We start from the raw sequence: 21,389 nt of genomic DNA, 5'->3' as shown, positions 1-21,389 counted from the left end.
AAGGTACTAAATTTTAAATTTTCTGAAAATCAAAACATTTATTAAGTTTTCACACGTCAATCAAACAAAGTTGGTAAAAATAAAAAATATTTTAAAACAATTATAACAAGAAAACAACGGTCCAAGTTAAAGATATTTAAAATGTTCCTTTACTTCTTTTCTCAAAATTTGAATTATTTTTTTTATTCACTAATAAAAATTATAATATACCAATTAAATAAAATTATACAAAAAATAAATATTAAACTAATAATTTAAAATTTGGGATAAATATTTAATTTTTTAAACTCCAATCTATATTGGATAATAATAAACAAAATTCATTAACATTGACATTTAGTTATTATATTATAGTAAATAAAATATTTTTATACAGTTACGGTTATAAAATTACACTTATGAAATAAACTAAAAAATAAAAATAATTATATACAAAATCATTAAAACAATATTTTACATGATAAAAATAAACAACAAATAAAAATATTTAAAATGAGTAAAAATAATTAAATGTGGGTTTTAAAAACATTTTGATACATCATTCGATCAAATTGTAAAAAAAACAAATGTATAGATGAAAAGTACCTTCAAAATCTAAAAAAAAAACTTTTTAGACATCAAAGTAGTGGAATATTCATGAGACAATGAAAATTGTTTTAAAAACAACAAATTCTTCATATCAAACTAAAATTAAGGATCAGAAAGAATAAAAAAATAAGTTTTATATTACGTATTAAATGAAATATTTATGTGATTGAACATTTGAGATTGAGAGTTAAGTATTTTTATGTAAAAAAAATAATAAATAAAAATATTAAAAAAGATAAAAATATTCAAATGTGAGATTGAGAAAAACTATTTGAATGATTATAGTTAATAATACATTATTTTGATCATAACGATAGAAGATTATGATAAGAGAAAATTTACCATTAATATGTGAGTGAATTATATGGATATATAACATACTGAACAATTAGAAGAAGAGACATGAAAATGTATGTAACGAAAATAAAGAAAGAAAGAGAAGGATTATAATACTAAAATATAAGATTATATATATATATATATATATATATATATATATATATATATATATAGGTTATATTTTTTTCAAATTTATTATATCTGACTATAAAAATTTTAGAAAGTTATTTTTCATTGTCTTTAATTATTGGATTCACATAAAATTTGTAAGGTTTGTTTAATGTAGATGCATTTTTTTCATGTCCAGCAAAACCTTTCTCTTGTAAAGCAAATAATCAATTCTTTTACTTCTTATTATAGTTTTTTCTAATATAAATTTATTTCTACTCATGTATTTAGAAAAAAGGTTTAATTATGCCTTTGATCCCCATTTTGGAGTCAAAATCTCAAAATGGTACCCATATTTTTAAAAGTCTCAAAATAGTCCCCTTTTTTGTTGAAACGTCTCACGTTTGCCCTTGCCGTTAAGTCAAAGTTGACACCGTTAGAGGGAGTGCCACGTGTCAGTTCCTCGATTTTTTGAATTTTTTTATTATTATTTTTTTGAATTTTTTTTTATTTTTTATTTTTTTTTGAATTTTTTTAAAAAGATTAAAAAAATTGCCACGTGTCAAGCTGTCATCGTGCCACGTGGCAGTGATAGTGACACGTGTCAATATTACGCCACGTGTCATTTCCTTAGTCTCAATTTGGTCCCTTTATTTTAATTTGTCTCAATTTAGTCCCAATTTTTGTAAAAAGGAGCAATTTTGTCCCTCTCCAAATTGAAATCAAATTTAATTTATGTATAAATGTACACAAATATTTCCATCAAAATTGATATTTCAAGTAAATATTTTTAACCAAATTACGTTCATTTAATTAATATTTTACATTGAACTTTATTTAAAATGATTTAAAAGTTGTTAATAGAAAATAATGTTCATAGAAAAAAATTCATAAATTACCTAGTTAATGTTACAATAAAACACATATAAATTTAAAATTTTAAAACAATTTTAAGTAAAGTTGAATGTGAAACATAATTTTAACTAAACTTAGCTTTGTTAAAAATATATAATAAAAAGGTTAAAATACTCCATTGGTCCTCGTTTTTGTTGCAGAATCTCAATTTGGTCCTCGTATTTTTATTAGTCTCAATTAGGTCCTCATTTTTGTAAATTAGTATCAATTAGGTCCTTTCCGTTAGTAGAGAACTAACACCGTTAAGTAGGTGCCACGTGTCAGCTTCTCATTTTTTTGAATTTTTTTTACTTTTTTTAAATTTTTAAATTTTTTTTTTAAATTTTTTTAAAATTTTTTTTAAAAATATTTATGCCACGTGTCACTTCTGTAATGTGCCACGTGTCAATCTAATATGGTGACACGTGTCAAATTAATGTATGAATCTCAATTTGGTCCTCATATTTGTTAATTTGATTTGATTTCAGTCCCAAATTTTTTTAAAATAATTTTAATTTCATATGCTCCAAATTTAGAACAAATTTAATTTTTTTATAAATGTAATGATGATACTTTTATTACAAGTGATATTTCTATTACATATTTTTAACAACATTTAATTTATTTAAATTTATATTTTACATTAAACTTTATTTAAATTTTATTTTAAAATTATAAATATATAAATTAATAAATTTATATTCGAAATATTTGTATAATATTCAATATCAACAATATTTTAGAGTTGGCTTAAAAATAACAATTTTATAAATTCAAATTTAAAATTTTAAAATAATTTTATAAAAAATTAAAATAAATATATTTAAAATTTTAATATTAAATATAATTAATATTATTAAAATATTTAATAAAAATATCAATTTTAATAAAAATAATCATAACATTATATAAAAGTAAAATTTGGTCTAAATTTGGATTGTCCGAAATTGAAATTTTTTTAAAAAAGTTGGGACTCAAATCAAATCAATTTAACAAATATGAGGACCAAATTGAGATTTATACATTAATTTGACACGTGTCACCATATTAGATTGACACGTGGCACATCACAGAAGTGACACGTGGCATAAATATTTTTAAAAAAAAATTAAAAAAAATTAAAAAAAATTAAAAAATTAAAAAAAAATTAAAAAAAAAATTAAAAAAAAATTAAAAAAAATTAAACAATTCAAAAAAACGAGGAGTTGACATGTGGCACCTACTTAACGGTGTTAGTTCTCTACTAACGGAAAGGACCTAATTGATACTAATTTACAAAAATGAGGACCTAATTGAGACTAATAAAAATACGAGGACCAAATTGAGATTCTGCAACAAAAACGAGGACCAACGGAGTATTTTAACCTAATAAAAATATCAATTTGAATACAAATATCAAATTTAATAAAAATATTTGTATAACATTTATATAAAATTAAATTTTGTTTCAATTTGAAGGGGGACAAAATTGCTAATTTTTACAAAAATTGGGACTAAATTGAGACAAATTAAAATAAAGGGACCAAATTGAGACTAACAAAATGACACGTGTCAGTATTACGCCACGTGTCACTGTCACTGCCACGTGGCACGATGACAACTTGACACGTGGCAATTTTTTGATTTTTTTAAAAAAATTCAAAATAAAAATCAAAAATAAAAAAAAAAATAAAAAAAAATTAATAAAAAAATTAAAAAAATCGAGGAACTGACACGTGGCACTCCCTCTAACGGCGTCAACCTTGACTTAACGGCAAGGGCAAACGTGAGACGTTTCAACAAAAAAGGGGACCATTTTGAGACTTTTAAAAATATGGGTACCATTTTGAGATTTTGACTCCAAAATGGGGACCAAAGGCATAATTAAACCTAGAAAAAAAAAATTTATCATATACAAGAAGAAAACAAATTGTTTTATAAAAAAAAGTATAAAACGAATTTATTAAAAAAAAAAGATTGGTCGATAAAAATGTTTTTTAACTTTTCAATTTCATCTTGATACAATTTTATTTTAAAAATAAAGAGAGATTGAAAATGAAAATTAAAATGAAAAGGGAAAGATAAAAAAAAGTGAAGATACATAAGAAAGAAAAAAAAGAAAAACCATGCATGAAGTTTAAAAAAAATTAATATAAATGATATATTAATATATAAAAGTAATTTTAAAATACATATAAAAAAAATTTAGAAAAGTTATGGCTATTCTATGTCACATCTAAGATCTGATAGTGTTTATATATATATATATATATATATATATATATATATATATATATTAAGTTATTATTATTATTATATATATATATATATATATATATATATTAAGTTATTAAAAAAATTATAAGTATTTTAATAATTTAAATAGAACAAAATGATGATCAAGATATAAGAAAGTAGATGAGAAAAGTATATACATATCGTTCCTCACCACATACCCAATTAAAAAATTAAATATTACACGTTCTCGTACCGATTAAATACATGAATTTCTGGTATCCATATCCATAAATTTGTTTGCTATCTCTATAATTATCACAAATTCAACTAAGACTAACACTATATTTATATGTTTTAATTATAACATATAAATACGAGTAGGACACTTCCCTCCGATGAGTACAATTATTTATTCTTCATTTTAATTTATTTTATTTTAAGTTGACTATTAAGATTAATTAAACAAATAAATGAAGTTAATTTTCTTGTTCAAAAAATCATATTTAATAATTTTTTTCATATAAAAAAAATATTGTGAAATTTGTTCTTAATTATAAACGAATACTTTACAAAAAAATTTACTTTTAAGGAAAATATTACTTTAATTTATTATAATTATTACATTTTATAATATTTATTTATTTTTTAATAACATTTTAACAATCTCAAATCTATTTTTTTTAATAATATTAATTTTAATTCTTTAAAATGTTTATAAATTATTACACAATAAATAATAAAACATATATTTATTCCATTCATTTTTAAATGTACTGCTTTGATTTCTATTTACCGTACATCCTAAATAACATAACTATATTGAAACATTTATTACTTTAAGAATTAATGAATATAATATGTTCTATTATTTATTGTATAATTATGTATACAAAAACTAATCAATATTTTAAAGTATTAAACTTTATATTATTAAAAAATAATTAAAATATAGATAAATATTACAAATGTTAATAATTTCATTAAACTGATATCATTATCACTACTAAAAAATTCATATTTTCTGTTAATTTTGTTTTGACTTTTTTTTTTTAGAAAATACTTTAAAAAAATTTATGAAAAAAAAATTGCAAGAAATTACTGCCAATTTTTTTTGTAAAATATTTTGTATAACAAATTTTGTAGGAAACACTTGCAAATTTTATAATTTTGAAAGAAATAATTACTCACAAAGAAATTACCTGCCAATTAAAATTCTTAGAAAAAATAACAAAAGAATCTTTTCTTGCAAAATTTTTTTAACAAATTTACAAAAAAAAATCACATGTAATGTGATAATTTTTAGTAGTGTATATTAAATTGTTATATTAGGTTAAGGTGAATAATATTATTATCATTAGAATTGCAATTAAATTTTAAAATAAGTATATTTAATAAAATGGAGGTATTTTATAAAATAAAGTAAGATCTTGTAAAAATATTTTTTTTGTTTCTAGTGTAAATTTTTATTTATAATTAATTTGTGAAAAAATAAAATAAAATTCTGCTAAGTAATTAGTAGGAGGCATTTAATTTCTTTGACACATAAAATTTCCTTTTTATAAGGTAATATAGTGATCAAGTGGATATTAACCAAAATTCAAACTTAATTAACTACGTAATAAAGACACCACTAGTAGCATTTAATTTATTTATATTGCTTTTTCTACAAGAATTGAAAACAAATAAAAATTCATTATTGCAGACATTTTTGCTCTGTGCATCATAACGAAGCAGATGAAAAATGCTGATGGTATTGGTAAATTAATTAGTTATCTTGTTGCTTGATGCCTTTCCCAAGCATTCCAAACTTTTGAAGTTTCAGAATAAGGTCAGGCTTTTTATTTGCGACATTATGAAGGATGTCCATGCTCTTCCCAAACTAGAACACTTAGATTTCTGTATTCTCAAAAAATTGCATTGTTATTTTGGAACAACGTTAATTCACATGGTCAATGTGTTAGGAATAGTCCAAGTGTGAGTCAAAGTCCCACATTGGATAAAAAAGACAAAGTTAAACACTATATAAGAATAAAGGCCCATAACAACATTGCCTTAAGGTTTTGGTGTAAAAGTGATGTCTAAGGTCTTATATGTGTAAGACTAATGTCATATAACCATATAGAACCACAATCTCTCAATAACCATAACTATGTCATGACCATGACCATAACCTATATGAAATATATATAACTATCACAATGCATTATAAACAATTCATGGACCAATTTCTGTGCATTACGGAATAATTGCATTGTTACTTTTGAAGTGTTGATATACACGATTACTACCTTAACGAAAACAAATCGTAATACAAAAGATGAACTATTGTTTTTATGCAACAAGTAAAGATGTATCCGCTCCTCATTCGGAGTCGTAATCTACTCTATTAAAATTCAAACATAGATAATACAAATACTCTTACTTCCTCACAACATTAAGGACAATTAGCACACCTTTTCTCTCAATTATTTCTCAGATTAAGGGCAATCTCACTTTTAGTAGATCTTCTATCCAAATTAGTTGATCACGTCTTAAAAAGTAACCTAGGAAAGATTCTGACGAGTGAAGCTGAGACATCGACTCTTAAGTAGTTTGGTTCTTCTCCCTTAAAACTAGAAAGTAAAAGACAAAAATAACTTAAGTTCCTCTTATTTTAAAGTTTAAACAGAACAAAAGGAGGGATTAGTTTAAAATTTGGTAGTATGCATACAGATGTATTTTCTAGAAACAGAAAGGGGCTCTCTTTTAAAGGTTTTTCTAGTTGACAGAAAGAAAGATGCATGCATTTGAGAGTATTTCCAAAACTATGTAGAAAATAAATAGTATTTTTGTGGTATAAAAGTCATTGCACGAGATGAAGCATTTTGAGAAAGAGATACATCATGTCACTTTTCTAAGCAGGCAACACTAATACGAATTCAATTTTAACACAACCTTCTCCAAGTAGTTGCCCAACGCGAGTCCAACTTTTCCCTTAAAGATTGGACTTTGGTCTTCCAGATTCCTTAGCCCATCTGGGAGGAAGTATTTCATATTTTACGACTGGCCCCAACTCATTGCTTTCTTCTTCGCCTAAAATGTCCTTAGAGAAGGCATCTGGATTAGCCTTGATGCAGCTCTGCAGAGCAATAAACGGATGTACACAGTCCGAGCCCTACATATATGGAGCAAATTTCACATAGCAACCCATACAATAATACAGAAATCAAGATTCAAAATATAATACTTTATATGTGCCCATAGTAATTGTTGATTACTATTACAGAGTATATGAGACCTTTCAGTAATACAGACTTGCACGTTACACTGAATTCTTAATCACAAAAACATTCAGTTGAAAGAGCACGTATAATCTTCATAGATAGGTTTTAAGGATGTAAAAGACTAAATTTAAGATTAACTCAATCCCATAAAACCAATTTGTAAAATGAGATTTATACTTGTTTATATACTATATAATGCAGTCATATTTCTAATTGACGTTAGGTTGGAACATACCTCACGCCTAGTACTGTTGTGTTTGGTATATACATAACTTGATGACTGACCATTTTTAATTGATCTGGGATAGACTCTCACAACAACTTAGAAAGTGGGTACATTCTTATTCAACTTCATATAACTAATTTATAAAATAAGTTTATATTCACTTATATATTATATTAGTCATATCTCTATATTATGGCATAGACAAATTTAGTTACGTAAGACGTAGGCCTTAATCTTAAAGTTATGTCTAAGACACTCATGTTTTAATCATAACAATTGAATTAATCCGTACATCTAATGTATTTGCTGTGAAAAAGGTATTAGACGACATGCAATATGCTAAAAGGATGTATCTTAAAGTATGATCAAAATGTCAATATGTTGATAAGACACAGACGAGCTTAAAGCTCTAGATGCAAGTCCTATGAAGATAAGACGTAACTGGCATAGTGCAAAATGCAAGTATTGATAATGCATGTACACAAGACCAAATAAAGACTTGTAGAAGCACCAAACACAAGTTCAGCAAGACAAAGTGTACAAGTCTAGAAGATTCTTAAGAAAGCCTAAGACGACAAACAAACACTAGATGAAGAAGTGTTCAAGACGAAAGTCAAGAAGAATTAGACATTGTAGTACATGACTACAAATTTGACCAAGAATGTCTTTCAAATAAGATTCATAATATGCACATGCTTAACATGGCATTGTCAGCAAAAACTGAAACCTTACATAGATAAAGAATGTGTCTTACACATCTCTTTGTACTACAATAGTAAAAGATGTTAGCATAAAGTCATGACCTTTTGATAAAGCTTTAATAGAAGATCCTCAAAAACATGCAACCTGCAATGCTCATTTCTAGACGTTATAAAAAGGAAGCTTTCCCATGCAATAAAGGTGAAGTATCCAAAATACAAGTGATTTTTACGTGCTTGTGACAAAATTAGAAATGCTTCTGAGTGTTTAGATATAGTTCATCTTCTAAATAACTTAGAGAGTGAATATTCTTTGAATATCCTTCACTAATTATATCGCTAGAACAAAAAACTTTTATTTGATATCCACTCTTTTGGGTGTGAACCTTGTATCAAATAACTTATATTGTATAGCTTGGAGAGATTTTGTATACTTAACCTGGAAAGGCTTTAGGTACATGGCGTGGAAAGGCTTTGTGTCTCGGGCTTAATCGCAGGGAAAGATTTGCATATAGCCTGAAGAGCTTTGTGTATATTAACCGGGAAAGTGTTTCGTCAATAATGACTTTATGTATTTGTTGTAAGGCAGAAGTAGTAATAAAAATACTTGCAATATTTATTGATGAGTGGAACACATTGCAATTTGCAAAGGATAATTAGACATAGCTCAAGTTTGAAATGAACTAGTATAAAATTTATGCATTCATGCTGCTATCTATAAACGTCAGGACTTGCTCTTGACAGTAAGGTAATGAAAACATTTTGAATGCATTTTATACAAAATCAGATGACCCCCTTACAATGTATAATGGACTGTTCTGCAAAAAGTTTTCTGAATCATTGTTAAAGCTCTATTCAAACCTCTCTTTATAGAGCTAGCTTTATCTTTCACTCAAGTCAATAAGAAATCTCCAAAAACTACAAATAGTTGAAAGAAGAACACACGTTGCAGTTCACTAATGTAATATCGAACAGGTTACGCTAAAAAGTCTGATCAAGGTAGACATAGCTGAAGTTGTGATCTACAAACGGCTAAACCAGCTTAATCACACTTGTAATTGTAGCTACAGCTTGCTTCAGAAGCTACACTATGTAATCACTAAGAGTAATGAAAGTGAATTATGAAGTGAGATATACCTTTTCTTCAGAGGTACTCTTGAGGAAACATAGAAATGCCTCCGAGAACTGAGAGCCACAGGAACCAGTTCGCAAATCAGAAATGCAGGGGCATTCGAGAGCTTTCTGAGCCATTGCCTCAACAGACTGAAAATTCCAGAGTTTTTCAAATGTTTTCACTCATTCACTCAATTTCCCAGTTGAAAGCAAAAGACTGAAGCAAGTTGGTGCAAACCTCAGTATGTTGACTTCCATATTCCGCAGCTTCTGCAATGATAAAAGAAAAACACGACACAAACTGAGATTTCGTTTCAGCCGCACATTTAGACAAACAATTGAAGTACGTGAGGAATGAAACACGGAAAAACAACCTGCGAGTGCCGATTCCAGGGAAGTGGGTTTGGAAGTGTCCCTGGTGGTGATGGTGGTTTGAGTCTCCGCCGCAGCTTCTGCGCTTTCAATTTGACCCATTGTGAATCCTGATTTCTGAGTCCCCAATTCTGAACTTCTGGTTTTCTGGTGCGTTAAAAATTCAAACTCTGAAGCAAATTCTGAATTGGTATCTCCTGTCTTCACGGAAAGTGAAATTCTGAGATTGCATCTGTATAAACGTAATTATGACCCTTAGTAATTACTTTTAGTTCTTCTATGACACTGCACCAGTATAATAATTACCGCAATATTTTCGCTATTAAATTTTAACAATTTTATTTTATAATATGATGCGTTATTTTTTAAATAATTTTAAAATATTAAAAATAAAAAGTTAAAAAATTATTCAAAAATATCAAAAATCGTAAAAAAAAATAGTCAAAATTTAATAATAAAAAATTATTTTTCATATAATATTAACATTTTAAAAATTAACATCTAACTATAAATAGTTTATCTTTAGTTCATGAGAGAGCAAAATCATAATAATCACATAAAGAACTTAAGAAATAAAAATAGGACATACCTCACCCAATAAATATAGCAGGATCCAACAGGAGTTCATTCAGTAATTCAGTATTATTAAACTAAAAGTGCTTAAATAGTATTTTAAAATATATTTGTTGGTATAATTATCATGTATTAATAAAATATACGACTAAATCTCATTAATTTGATTATGTTATAATATATTTTAATATCATATATCAACATAATATATGATTAACCCAGTAAAATATTAAATTGTGGAATGTAGGTAAAGCAACGGGGAGCAGGGTAAAATTTAGAGAAACCTATAAAAAGTGCTTCTAGGAAACGCGTGATACACGTTTGTAATAAAAAATTTTCAATTCATAAATAAGTTCAAAGCAAAACATTATTTAATGAATCCATTTCCAATAGAAGATTTGTAAGATGCGTAATTTATTTAAGGGTTAAATATGTTTTTAGTTTCTCAAGTTTCAGTAAAACTTGAAATTAATTTTTTTTCAAAAATTTTGATCAATTTAGTCATTCATCTTTAATAATGTATGGATTTAGTCATTTTAACCAAATTTTGTTAAATTTATCTAAGTTTCAAGCGCATTTTATGATAGTATTTGAGTTAATATTTAAACGAAAATGGATCAAATGATATAAACAATTCAAATATTATCATAAAAAGCGTTTGAAACTTCAAATAAACTTAACCAAACTTGATTAAAAAGACTAAATCTACACATTTTTAAATAATAGACTAATTCTAAATTTCACTGAAAATTGAGGAACCAAAAACATATTTAACCCTTTATTTAATCTTAGAAATTTAAATTTCATAGGATTCTAATACCTGTTTGTACACTTATCCTATGATAATAATAGTTCTTACAGATTTTAATGAATTCATTAAATTGTCCAAATTTGACTCGAGGTCCTTAATCTACTATTGTCTATGTGAATATTTAAATAACTATTAACTTTCCATGTAAGTATTATTTTGCTTCCTTAATCGCATTAGTGAAAAGGATTTGTCTCATTGTAGTATTTTTAAATGCACACTTTATTTTTATTTAGGATGTTACTTTTAACACGGCATCAGGTTCTTGTTATTTACGCCTAATCGTCGTTTTAGGGAATAATTAATATTTTTTATGTTCATATCTGATACCTTTTAGCTACCAAACTACATTCACAGATGTACTGCAGCTACATGTAAGATGAATTTTTATTTTATTTCTGGTAATACATATGATATAATAAATTTTAGAGTTAAATATGTTTTGTTCCCTCCATTCTTCGTGAAAATTAGAATTAGTTTATTTTTGAAATTTGAACCTAATTCAATCTTCCAATTCTAGAAATGTGTGAATTTAGTTTTTTTAACCAAATTTTGTTAAGTTTGTTTGACATTTCAAATACATTTCTTAGCTAACATTCAACTAATATTGAAGTGAAATTATGTCAAATGGTGTAAACAACTCAAAAACTATCATGAAACGTGTTCGAAAGGTCAAATAAACTTAACAACATTGGATTAAAAGAACTAAATTCACATATATCTAAATTTGAGGAACTAAATTAGATCAAAATTTTAAAGATAGACTAATTTTAATTTTTTCTAAAAATTAAGGGACAAAAACATATTTAACCCTAAATTTTAACCGAGCATGATATACAAGATATTGATACCAACTCTAATTTATAAACTTTAAAACAATGAATATATGAATCTTAACTTTCTCGATTTTACTGAACTTAAATTCTTAAATTCTGATGCAAAGTCTTAACTACACATTTTCCTTTGCATGCTATGAACAGGATCAGCAACAAAGAGCAAGTACTATTGCAGAAGATGATTGAAAAGGGAAAACAAATAAGAACAAAATACAGCACAAAAAGTTGCTAAGGCCTTGCCAGATACAAACTTTTCACCAAATTTCAATTAGTCAAACACTATGTGCCGGCCAGAGTTTTGGATGATCCTATCACAATCCACAAACTCATTGAAATTCCTTTATTAAATCTTAAACAGTAAGCAGATTTCAAACGCCATATAATACAAAGGAACAAGTTAACCACCCAACATAAAGAAGAGACATTATCGTCTCCTAGTTGCCTATGCAACCAATATTAAACCTCAATAAAACATCACATCTTCCAAACGAACAGCACACAAACAATTAGAAAATTCCCTCATTTGTCACCACTACGAAGCATCAGTGCACCATGCTTTATTTTAAAATTCTTTACCAAAAACTAATGAAACTTTATGGTTCATATGTCCTATACCCTCTCCTCATCCCTTTAGTCAATCATCCAACACTACTAAGCTTTCAAAACCCTTTTCAATCTTTGCTCAATATCTCACAACACCCACTTCCATCACAATGATCATGGAACCAAATCCAACATCAGATCATAGTCTAGACTGGTTTGAAGCTTCTGTTTCTTTCTTTCCACTTCCACCATTCTTGGACGAACCATATAACTCTTCTGACATCCAACTGTGGGAACAAGACATAAGCAGCCAGTATCAAACTGATGCTAATACCAGTTCCCCTAATGCCACCAACATTGCAACTAGCACAACACCCCCTGAGCCTTGTGCTTCTAACAACCTTCCACTCTCTGATTTGCCCAAGAAAAGAAGTGCCACTACTGATGATTCAAGTCTCAGACCACCACAGAACCACCACAAGTACAAGAAAATCAAGAGCAAAACAATGAATAGTGAAGCAGATAGTGGAGACGCAGAAGGGACAACCACAGTTAGAAAACCTGGTGGGAACAAGAGAGGTACTGCTAAGGGTGTGGCAAATAACTGCAACAACAAGGAAGGAAGGTGGGCTGAACAGTTGCTCAATCCTTGTGCTGCAGCCATAACTGGTGGAAATCTGAGCCGCGTGCAACACCTCTTGTATGTTCTCCATGAGTTAGCATCACCTACGGGTGATGCTAACCACAGGCTTGCAGCACATGGTCTTAAAGCACTCACACTCCACTTATCGTCTTCTCTAGCATCTACCTCTTCAGGGTCCATGACTTTTGCATCTACTGAGCCACGGTTCTTGCAGAAGACACTACTCAAGTTCTATGAGGTTAGTCCTTGGTTTTCTTTTCCAAACAACATAGCAAATGCTTCCATCCTTCAAGTTCTTGGGGAAGACAATGACAATTCACGCACCCTTCACATCCTTGACATTGGAGCCTCTCATGGCATGCAATGGCCAACGTTTCTAGAGGCCTTGAGTCGCAGACCTGGTGGACCTCCTCCACTGGTTCGCCTCACTGTTGTCACTGCTTCTTCCAGTGAAATTGACACCCCATTTTCTATTGGTCCTCCCGGTGACAACTTCTCATCTAGACTCCTTGGTTTTGCTCAGTTAATGAACGTGAATTTGCAGATTAAAAGGCTAGATAATTGTCCGTTGCATACACTGAGTGCTCAAAGTGTTGACACCTCCCCAGATGAAATCTTTGTTGTTTGTGCACAGTTTAGGTTGCATCAGTTAAGTCACAATAGCACTGATGAAAAGAGTGAAAAGAGTGAGTTTTTGAAAGTGCTGAGGAACATGGAGCCCAAAGGGGTGATACTGAGTGATAACAACATGGAATGTTGCTGCAATTGTTGTGGGGATTTTGCTACCGGGTTCTCTCGAAGGGTGGAGTACTTGTGGAGGTTTTTGGACTCAACAAGCTCAGCGTTTAAGGGTCGTGACAGTGATGAAAGGAGAGTGATGGAAGGTGAGGCGGCAAAGGCATTGACAAACCAGCGAGAGATGAATGAAGGGAAGGAAAAATGGTGTGAGAGAATGAAAGAGGCCGGGTTTGTGGGGGAAGTACTTGGTGAGGATGCAATAGATGGAGGTAGAGCTTTGCTGAGAAAATATGATAGTAATTGGGAGATGAAAGTTGAAGATGATAATAGAAGTGTAGGACTATGGTGGAAGGGGCAACCTGTTTCTTTCTGCTCCTTGTGGAAGCTGGATGGGAATGATCAGAGCTCAACATTCACGTCATGATGATTCATGACTTAGAATTCAATACAAGTTTGTATCAAACAGGTTCTAGAGAGGAAAAGATTTTCCACTGCTAATTTTCTCCACCATGTAAAATTCTTGATTGTATAACTTTTGTAACACAAAGAAGGATGCAAATTATTTTGTCAGTGCTTTTCAATGACTGGTAACTGTCAAGAAGATAGTGCTGTTTCAGAGTTTCCCATCTGTTGTTTGTTCTTCAGTTATAAATCTGAAGTTAGATCTAGATCATAAGCCAAAAAACATTGCACATGGGATATACGAAAAACTACATAGTAAATTTGGGCTTGGTAGTTTATTTCAATAAAATTTATTTTAATTTTCTTTAGTTCTCAGTAGTTTATTTTTAATGAAGCTACTTCTGTAATTAGCTATGAAAAGATTAATAAGTTTCGTAGTCAATTCTATTGAAATAAAAAATTGATACTAATAGACAATTAGTTCCTCTGTGTATAATAATCACACTTTGTTAATCCCCCTGGATTATACAAGTCAATTGCTATTTCTGGGCCTGCTTTAAATAGAAAAACATTTTATTTCATTTTTATTTTACTTTTAATCACTAAAATATTATCTCGTTTTTCTTTTTCTTTTTAAGTTTCAAAAACATGTGAGAAATTATTTTCATTAAAATATTTAAATTTACTATTTTCTATACTGACATTTAAAATTTAAAAACTAGAAAAAATTCATCTTCTGAAATCAATAAACCCTATTTGTCAATGCAAAAAAAGAGCATGAGGCTCAGCAAACAAACAAGAGGCTGAATTGACTGAATACCAGCATCAGTTTTTACTTTTTAATGTAGGATTTACAGGTTTACTCGTGAGATTACCTTTAACTAGAAAGCAGCATGATATGAACAAGAGCATATCAGAGTTCATTCTATAGGTGTAAGGCAAAATTAAGTATTTATGTACACTGCAACTGGATTAGTTGGAAAATCTTGCAAGGTTTCCCAAAAAGACCTGGCAGAGTGAGAAAGTGAGGAAGCTACGAATTAACCTCGACCAAACAATTTAAGCCATGTCCAATTATCTACCCCAGATAAAGTCATAAGTTCACAGGAAACAAGAGCAAGACAAGTTTTCCCAAAAATTCCATATTCCATATCTTATCAAAACAAAAAGCACATTCTTCTCATTAGCAGGTGTTAAAGTTTCCTGCCGCAGGAGTGAACAGAACATTCAGCTGGTGTCTGATCATGATTCAAAAATCCGCACTGAATTTCGAATCTCCTGACGACAAACAGGGCATTTAGGTGCCACTTCACGTTCAACTGATATGGCACACCCTTGGCAACACACAAGATGCCCACAGGGGATGAAGACAGAACGCCTTCTCCTCATCAGACATATAACACATAATTGTCCATCTGGAACATCTTCAATCTCATCATCCACCTGAGGTTCAACATCACTCACTGCTTGCCTTTGTTGCTGGAGCTGCCTCTGTAGCTTCCACTGTTTCCACTTATTCCAGTTCCTGAAAATCAGCAGTGTGTAATTGCCCCCAATACAACTATGTCTTTAATCACCCAAAATTACTAATAGTATTATTTCAAATCATTTCCGCATGAAGGCAGATTATCAAACCAGGAAAATCCATTTGTTTCAAAATATTCTAAAGTCAACCATAATTAACAAAATGCAGTTCACAGAAGTAACATAATAAATGGACAGATAAGTCAAACCAACATACCGCACAACTGCATAGCCAAGGATCCCAACTGACATTGAACCGAGAGCAACACCACCCCAAAACAGAATTTTCGTTTTGATGGAAAGATCCACTATCATCTGATCTTTGCTCAAGTCAGATCTACAAAAGAGAACAAAACCATAAGCAGAACGTCCACAGGCTGAATTCACTTATGAATATTTACCGAGATATATGCACTCAGATAATGAACTTTAGCGGAAAACTACGAAATTCAGTATCACTCATATTAATGCGCCACCAAAACAAAATCTTAGGCCTTACAAAAAATATGGTAGATCTTTGCATGACTTTATTTCAACAACTCCATTATTTAAACTGCCAAGGCCAACAGCAGTGATATCCTTCCCCAATGGAAGTATTTTCTCTTCATCTAGCAGTCCAACCTGCAGAAAAGAAACATATGATAACATTTCAGCAGATGTGATACACCAAAAATCAACAATTTCAAAAGAGATAGTCAAAGATGTGAAACACCACTTGATTGAAGTGAATAGTACAAGTATTGAGCTTTAAAATTACTCATGATTATACTATCCACGGCAAATAAGTAATGAGAATATCAACTCACCGGATATTCATGCCCAAAAAGTGCTTGCAAGAAAGTATAAGGAGAAGCATTTATTGGTTGCAATTTATGATAAACCGTTGTCAGAGGCAATGGATGCCTTGAGCCATCCATGTTGACAACAACATACTCAGGAGTAGATGGTCGCCGTCCAACATCAATTAGAACAAAAGGCACCTACAACAAAGATAGTCAGAATATCTATAATACATTTCATACTATTGTATCTAAAACTATTTACAATATCTTACATGATTCTTTCTTAGTGGGGCAGGACTTTAGTTGTTATTTTTATTGTTATATGATCCTTAAAGAATGATTTTCATATTTCAATACATATATTTCATGATTTGCTCCTTATTTTGGTAACATTATGAGTCTAGTATCAGTGTAAACAAAACTTAATGCTTTTTATTTTGTAAAGCACCATTACAATACATAAAGTAAATTAATATTCAATTTTTTTTTTAATTTTGAGCTTGAACTCTTTTTTCCTCCAATGCATTGTAATTTGAATATATAATGGGCCAGTTTGTTTACACTTAAAGTGTTTTTTAAATAAGCCGTTTCTTAATAATCACTTATTTGAGAATCAGATAGAAAGCTGCTAATTTTTTAACTAAGCAGATTAGACAAACACATAAAGAAAGCAGAAATATACTTATTTTATTCAAAATACTCTCATTTCAAAAAATAAGCACAAACAAACTCACCCATTATATGTGCAAGCTATTAAAGCAAATTAAGATCAAAGGTGGAACAAAGAAAAGATAAACCAAAAGACACATCATAATCAATCCATACAGAGTATCCAACGGCAACATCTATTAAGAATTTAAGTGTAAGTATGATTCTTGCGTTGAGTAGAAATAAAAATGTTGAAGGACATAAAAGACCCACAAACGCGTTGTCTTTAAAGTATTAGATAGAAGATTGTGTGGTAGTTTCTTATATGGTTGTCTCATGGTTTATTAGTGTTGAATCTCCCTTGAAAGGCTCAACAACATAGTGTCAAAAAGATGTTGTCACAGAGTCCTGGCCCCTAGCCCCAACAAGAAACTCACAGCACTGTGTCTCCGTGTCAAATGCATACTGACCAAAATCACGGCTGAATATGAGCAGAATTGCAGATCAATGCCCTACTATTATACCATCAAGTGGAGGCTAATCTTTTTCCAAACCTCAGCCCATCCAGTTTCCAGTCAAATCCTAGTAGCCCACAGGCCAAGCTTGCTTCTTTGCAGCTTCCTCTGTGCTATAACTTTCTTTCTGTCAATCTATCTTCTTTTCTTTCGTTTACTTTTTCTTGTTACTATGTTCTAGTTCAACTATCCATCTGTTTTTATTCTCCTTTTTATTCCTTTGGTAACTTTCTATCTTTTTTCTATCATCTAATAAAATCCACATACAGACTTTTCACATTAAAATCAGTTTCAAAACACAAAATAAATGCAAACTAAAAAGCATTCATATCCTTTTTTTATGGGGCAGGGGATAGGGGCATACTGGCAGGAAATTGATATAGCTGTATCTCTACCTCTCCAACCTCTCACATTGCAGCTTGAAAAACAGGAGTGGAGTAACTTGGTACTTGTTAACTGCAGTAATTTAACTATGATCAAATTCCTTTATTACTATTCATTAGCTCGTGTTCCAGACATTGCAACTGAAAGTGCATCCTGTTTGAAATGCTGAGCTGCTTTTACTAACCTAGGCCAAGATCAGCTGAAGCATCTCCATGGTGCACAATCTTTTGCAGCAACAGATAGTACTATATATTATATATAATTAAAAAAATAAAATAAAACCACTAATTGATTATGGATATAAAATAATCTACTAGGATACAGAGTTGTTGTCAACCCCACTCAATTATATATACCAACTGGTATCAGATTTGACCTCATGAAATACAAATCAATTGACCATATCATACCAGAATTCTCTCTATACATTATGAACCTCAATATATGTAACAAAGTTATGCACCCATTACCTTCCTTAAAGATGTAGACTCTTGCTGTCTCCAAGATCTTGCAAATATGGCCCGAAGATCAGAAGTCCATCCAAATAATCCTTTCCATTCATTGTATATACACTTCATTATAATCAACACAAAACAAATAAATAAATTAGACCTCTAATTCACAAATAACTTACTAAATTGCAAGACATTAAAGCTGAAACTAAATTTATATTTTCTACAACAACGAAAAAGATATTATTCCTTTAAGACATAAAAGTTGTTCATATAAATAAATCAAGAACAAGAGGAGGCATGTCAAACTTAATATCAAAGAACATCTTATGGCCAAAACATCAAAAAGTACACTATCCATAAATTGAACAGGGAACTCTTTGGTAACAATCTGAAGTCATACTTTAGAAGACGAAGTGCAATTATTGATATAATAGATAATTATAACAGTTAGATTATAACAACTTTGTAGTTTAGGATACGCATATAGTGTGTTTGACGTGCAGTTATACATACATACACACATACTGAGGGCTTGGGTTAAGGTGGTGGAAGTAATCATGTGTTCGAAAAGTCATTGAGCCACGCTAAACACCAACAAACTATGAGAGATGGACTCACGTTTCTGAAAAGTAGGACACAATGATGATGTGCTTGATAAACCCTTTCACTGTGCCGAATGCCAATCCAAAATGTAAGATTGTCCAAAAGTAACTAATCTAAAACTAACTTTAATAACCGAACTAAATTAACTTCAAAATAACTAAACTGTTTTAAAATAAATTGAATCTAAACTCTTTCAAAAGCAGTTTTAATACTGAAGTGAACTGTTATAGAAAAAGTTCAGAGCTAGAAGCAAGTAGTTTATCTTGTTGGTTTCAAAGAATTTCCACTGATTTTTGTAAAGCACCCTCGTTCATGACCTGGTGTCCAACTTATGATGTGTAATTTCAAGTAAAGAAAAATAAACAAATATGCTCAAATGAATTAACCACTTTTTATTTGGTTCTCCCACTTACTTTGCCGTGTTTCTATTAAATCTATTTTTATGTGGATATATGCAATACCGTTGTACTTATTTTTTGTTTTAAACTACAAACCATTTGATTCAATAGCTTTTTTTGGTTACTGATTAACTAGTAATTCTGGAATATGGAAGTTGAATACTTTTAGGAAAAGTTTTTCTTCTTGTCTCATCATTTCATATTATTGGAGATGGAAAACTCTACTAACTAATATAGGATGTTTTAAACTCCCAATTATCTAGTCATTTCTGCAGACATAACGAATAAACACTTCTACAATGGACAGTTTAATATTAATAACCACTATATATGTATAGGGCATTTTGCCTGATTATTGTGAAAATAACTAATATTAAAAAAACTTATATGCATTGTTATCTATCTTTAAACTTCCTTTTTCAAAATCAGTTTATTGTAGTCCAAGACTGTTCGTTTCAAAGCAGTCAAAGTGAAGCAAAGTCAGTTCAATTTAGTTGCATGGTCCATTTTACAGTTCAATTCAATTGTTACCAATTTGGTTCATTCTGGTTCTTTAACAACACATGCTCTAATAGTGTGCAACTGATAGTTGAAGAAAGAAAATGTCGGATTGACATTCAACCAACCAACCAACATTGAAGGTACAAACAAACTAAGTTCCGTTTTACTTTCCACCTTCACGAATTTTTGTTCTGAATCAAGTGTGAGCTGACGGTACTCCAGGATTTCAACTTTTCACTTCCTAAATTAAAGCATACGAAATTACAGGTCGACCACTGTTCTAAAACCACTAATAGCCACTTAACATACACCCCAAAATTTCGAATAAAACTCTCTACGACAGCGAATTTTCAACAAACATGCAAATCCCTCTGCTCAATCGCACATTAATCTCAATAAATTCGAGAAAGAAATAAGGAGATTACCGTTTGAGTTCTTTGAAGGATGACGCCTTTATCACCGGACTCTCGGGAGACCAAGACGCCCGGTCTGAGGGTTTTCCAGGAGCCATCGACGGCAGACTTGGCATCAACGGTGCCGCGAACAATTACGATTGTACCACCGTCAGAGGTAGAGTCGGCGTCAGAGGGAGTATCGGCGAGGAGTGATCGGAGGTCGGAAACAGAGAGGTAAGGTGCGCGGCGGAGCTTGCGGAGGGCGGCAGAGGTGGCGGAGAATTTGAAGAGGGTGCGGATGGCGGCGTAGGCCAAGGCGAAGCCCAAAACGGCGCCGTCGAAGGAAAGGGCGAGTTGGGAGAGAAGGGACACTAAGGCTTGCTCCTGATGGGACATTGATCATTCATTCCTCACACCAACACACGCTCTGCGTTTTCTGCAATATCACTAAATCCACGTCGTCCTTCAACTTCTACAACATCCACCGTTAAGGAACCACCCTGAAAATAGTATTTTATTATCACACATAATAAGAACCGAACTATTTTGGTGATTAATTTAATAAATTGTATTTTACTTTTTACTTAGACAACAAGATTTTTTTCTTATCAAACAAGATTATGAAATGAAATTGAAGATAAATTTTTTCACACAAAATAGTTATATACATAGAATAAAATACAACTAAAAAGTTTAGTATTCACTTAATTTTAGTTTTGACTTGATTACAAAGAAAAATATATTAGATATGTGGGATTTATTTTCTATTTATAATTATATTAAATTGTACATTCATTTTTGTTGTATTAAATTTACTGATTTA

The 21,389-nt window shown here is 30.2% G+C and overlaps 3 protein-coding genes across 3 annotated transcripts; 1 reads left to right on the top strand and 2 right to left on the bottom strand.

Annotated features, from left to right (window-relative positions):
• Nucleotides 1-6,885: 6,885 nt before the first annotated feature.
• On the bottom strand, nucleotides 6,886-10,071 carry LOC114166205 (mitochondrial intermembrane space import and assembly protein 40 homolog). The gene is made up of 4 exons (XM_028050897.1): nucleotides 9,821-10,071; nucleotides 9,685-9,716; nucleotides 9,471-9,596; nucleotides 6,886-7,300 (listed from the first exon to the last, which is right to left on the bottom strand). Exons 1-4 carry the CDS (start codon nucleotides 9,918-9,920, stop codon nucleotides 7,121-7,123), a joined length of 438 nt encoding a protein of 145 aa, XP_027906698.1. The 5' UTR covers nucleotides 9,921-10,071; the 3' UTR covers nucleotides 6,886-7,120.
• A 2,585-nt stretch (nucleotides 10,072-12,656) lies between these two features.
• On the top strand, nucleotides 12,657-14,644 carry LOC114166202 (nodulation-signaling pathway 1 protein). The gene has a single exon (XM_028050894.1). The coding sequence runs from the start codon at nucleotides 12,749-12,751 to the stop codon at nucleotides 14,381-14,383; it is 1,635 nt and encodes a 544-aa protein (XP_027906695.1). The 5' UTR covers nucleotides 12,657-12,748; the 3' UTR covers nucleotides 14,384-14,644.
• A 616-nt stretch (nucleotides 14,645-15,260) lies between these two features.
• LOC114167300 (E3 ubiquitin-protein ligase SPL2) lies at nucleotides 15,261-21,063 on the bottom strand. Its single transcript, XM_028052355.1, has 6 exons — nucleotides 20,597-21,063; nucleotides 18,685-18,786; nucleotides 16,692-16,865; nucleotides 16,385-16,506; nucleotides 16,103-16,222; nucleotides 15,261-15,886 (listed from the first exon to the last, which is right to left on the bottom strand). Exons 1-6 carry the CDS (start codon nucleotides 20,960-20,962, stop codon nucleotides 15,604-15,606), a joined length of 1,167 nt encoding a protein of 388 aa, XP_027908156.1. The 5' UTR covers nucleotides 20,963-21,063; the 3' UTR covers nucleotides 15,261-15,603.
• Nucleotides 21,064-21,389: the final 326 nt, after the last annotated feature.

The sequence above is a fragment of the Vigna unguiculata genome, chromosome 10 (genome assembly GCF_004118075.2).
Source record: "Vigna unguiculata cultivar IT97K-499-35 chromosome 10, ASM411807v1, whole genome shotgun sequence".
NCBI lineage: Eukaryota > Viridiplantae > Streptophyta > Magnoliopsida > Fabales > Fabaceae > Vigna > Vigna unguiculata.
Note: the sequence above shows the minus strand (reverse complement) of the source record. Positions and strands in the feature narration are given on the sequence as shown.

Coding starts and splice junctions, on each gene's coding strand:
- LOC114166205 (XM_028050897.1), bottom strand. CDS start 9,920: ATGGGTCAAATTGAAAGCGCAGAAGCTGCGGCGGAGACTCAAACCACC. Junction 9,717..9,820: donor CCTGGAATCGGCACTCGCAG/GTTGTTTTTCCG, acceptor TTATCATTGCAG/AAGCTGCGGAATATGGAAGT. Junction 7,301..9,470: donor AGAGTACCTCTGAAGAAAAG/GTATATCTCACT, acceptor CCATATATGTAG/GGCTCGGACTGTGTACATCC.
- LOC114166202 (XM_028050894.1), top strand. CDS start 12,749: ATGATCATGGAACCAAATCCAACATCAGATCATAGTCTAGACTGGTTT.
- LOC114167300 (XM_028052355.1), bottom strand. CDS start 20,962: ATGTCCCATCAGGAGCAAGCCTTAGTGTCCCTTCTCTCCCAACTCGCC. Junction 16,507..16,691: donor TTTTTGGGCATGAATATCCG/GTGAGTTGATAT, acceptor TCTTTTCTGCAG/GTTGGACTGCTAGATGAAGA. Junction 16,223..16,384: donor AAAGATCTACCATATTTTTT/GTAAGGCCTAAG, acceptor TCTCTTTTGTAG/ATCTGACTTGAGCAAAGATC.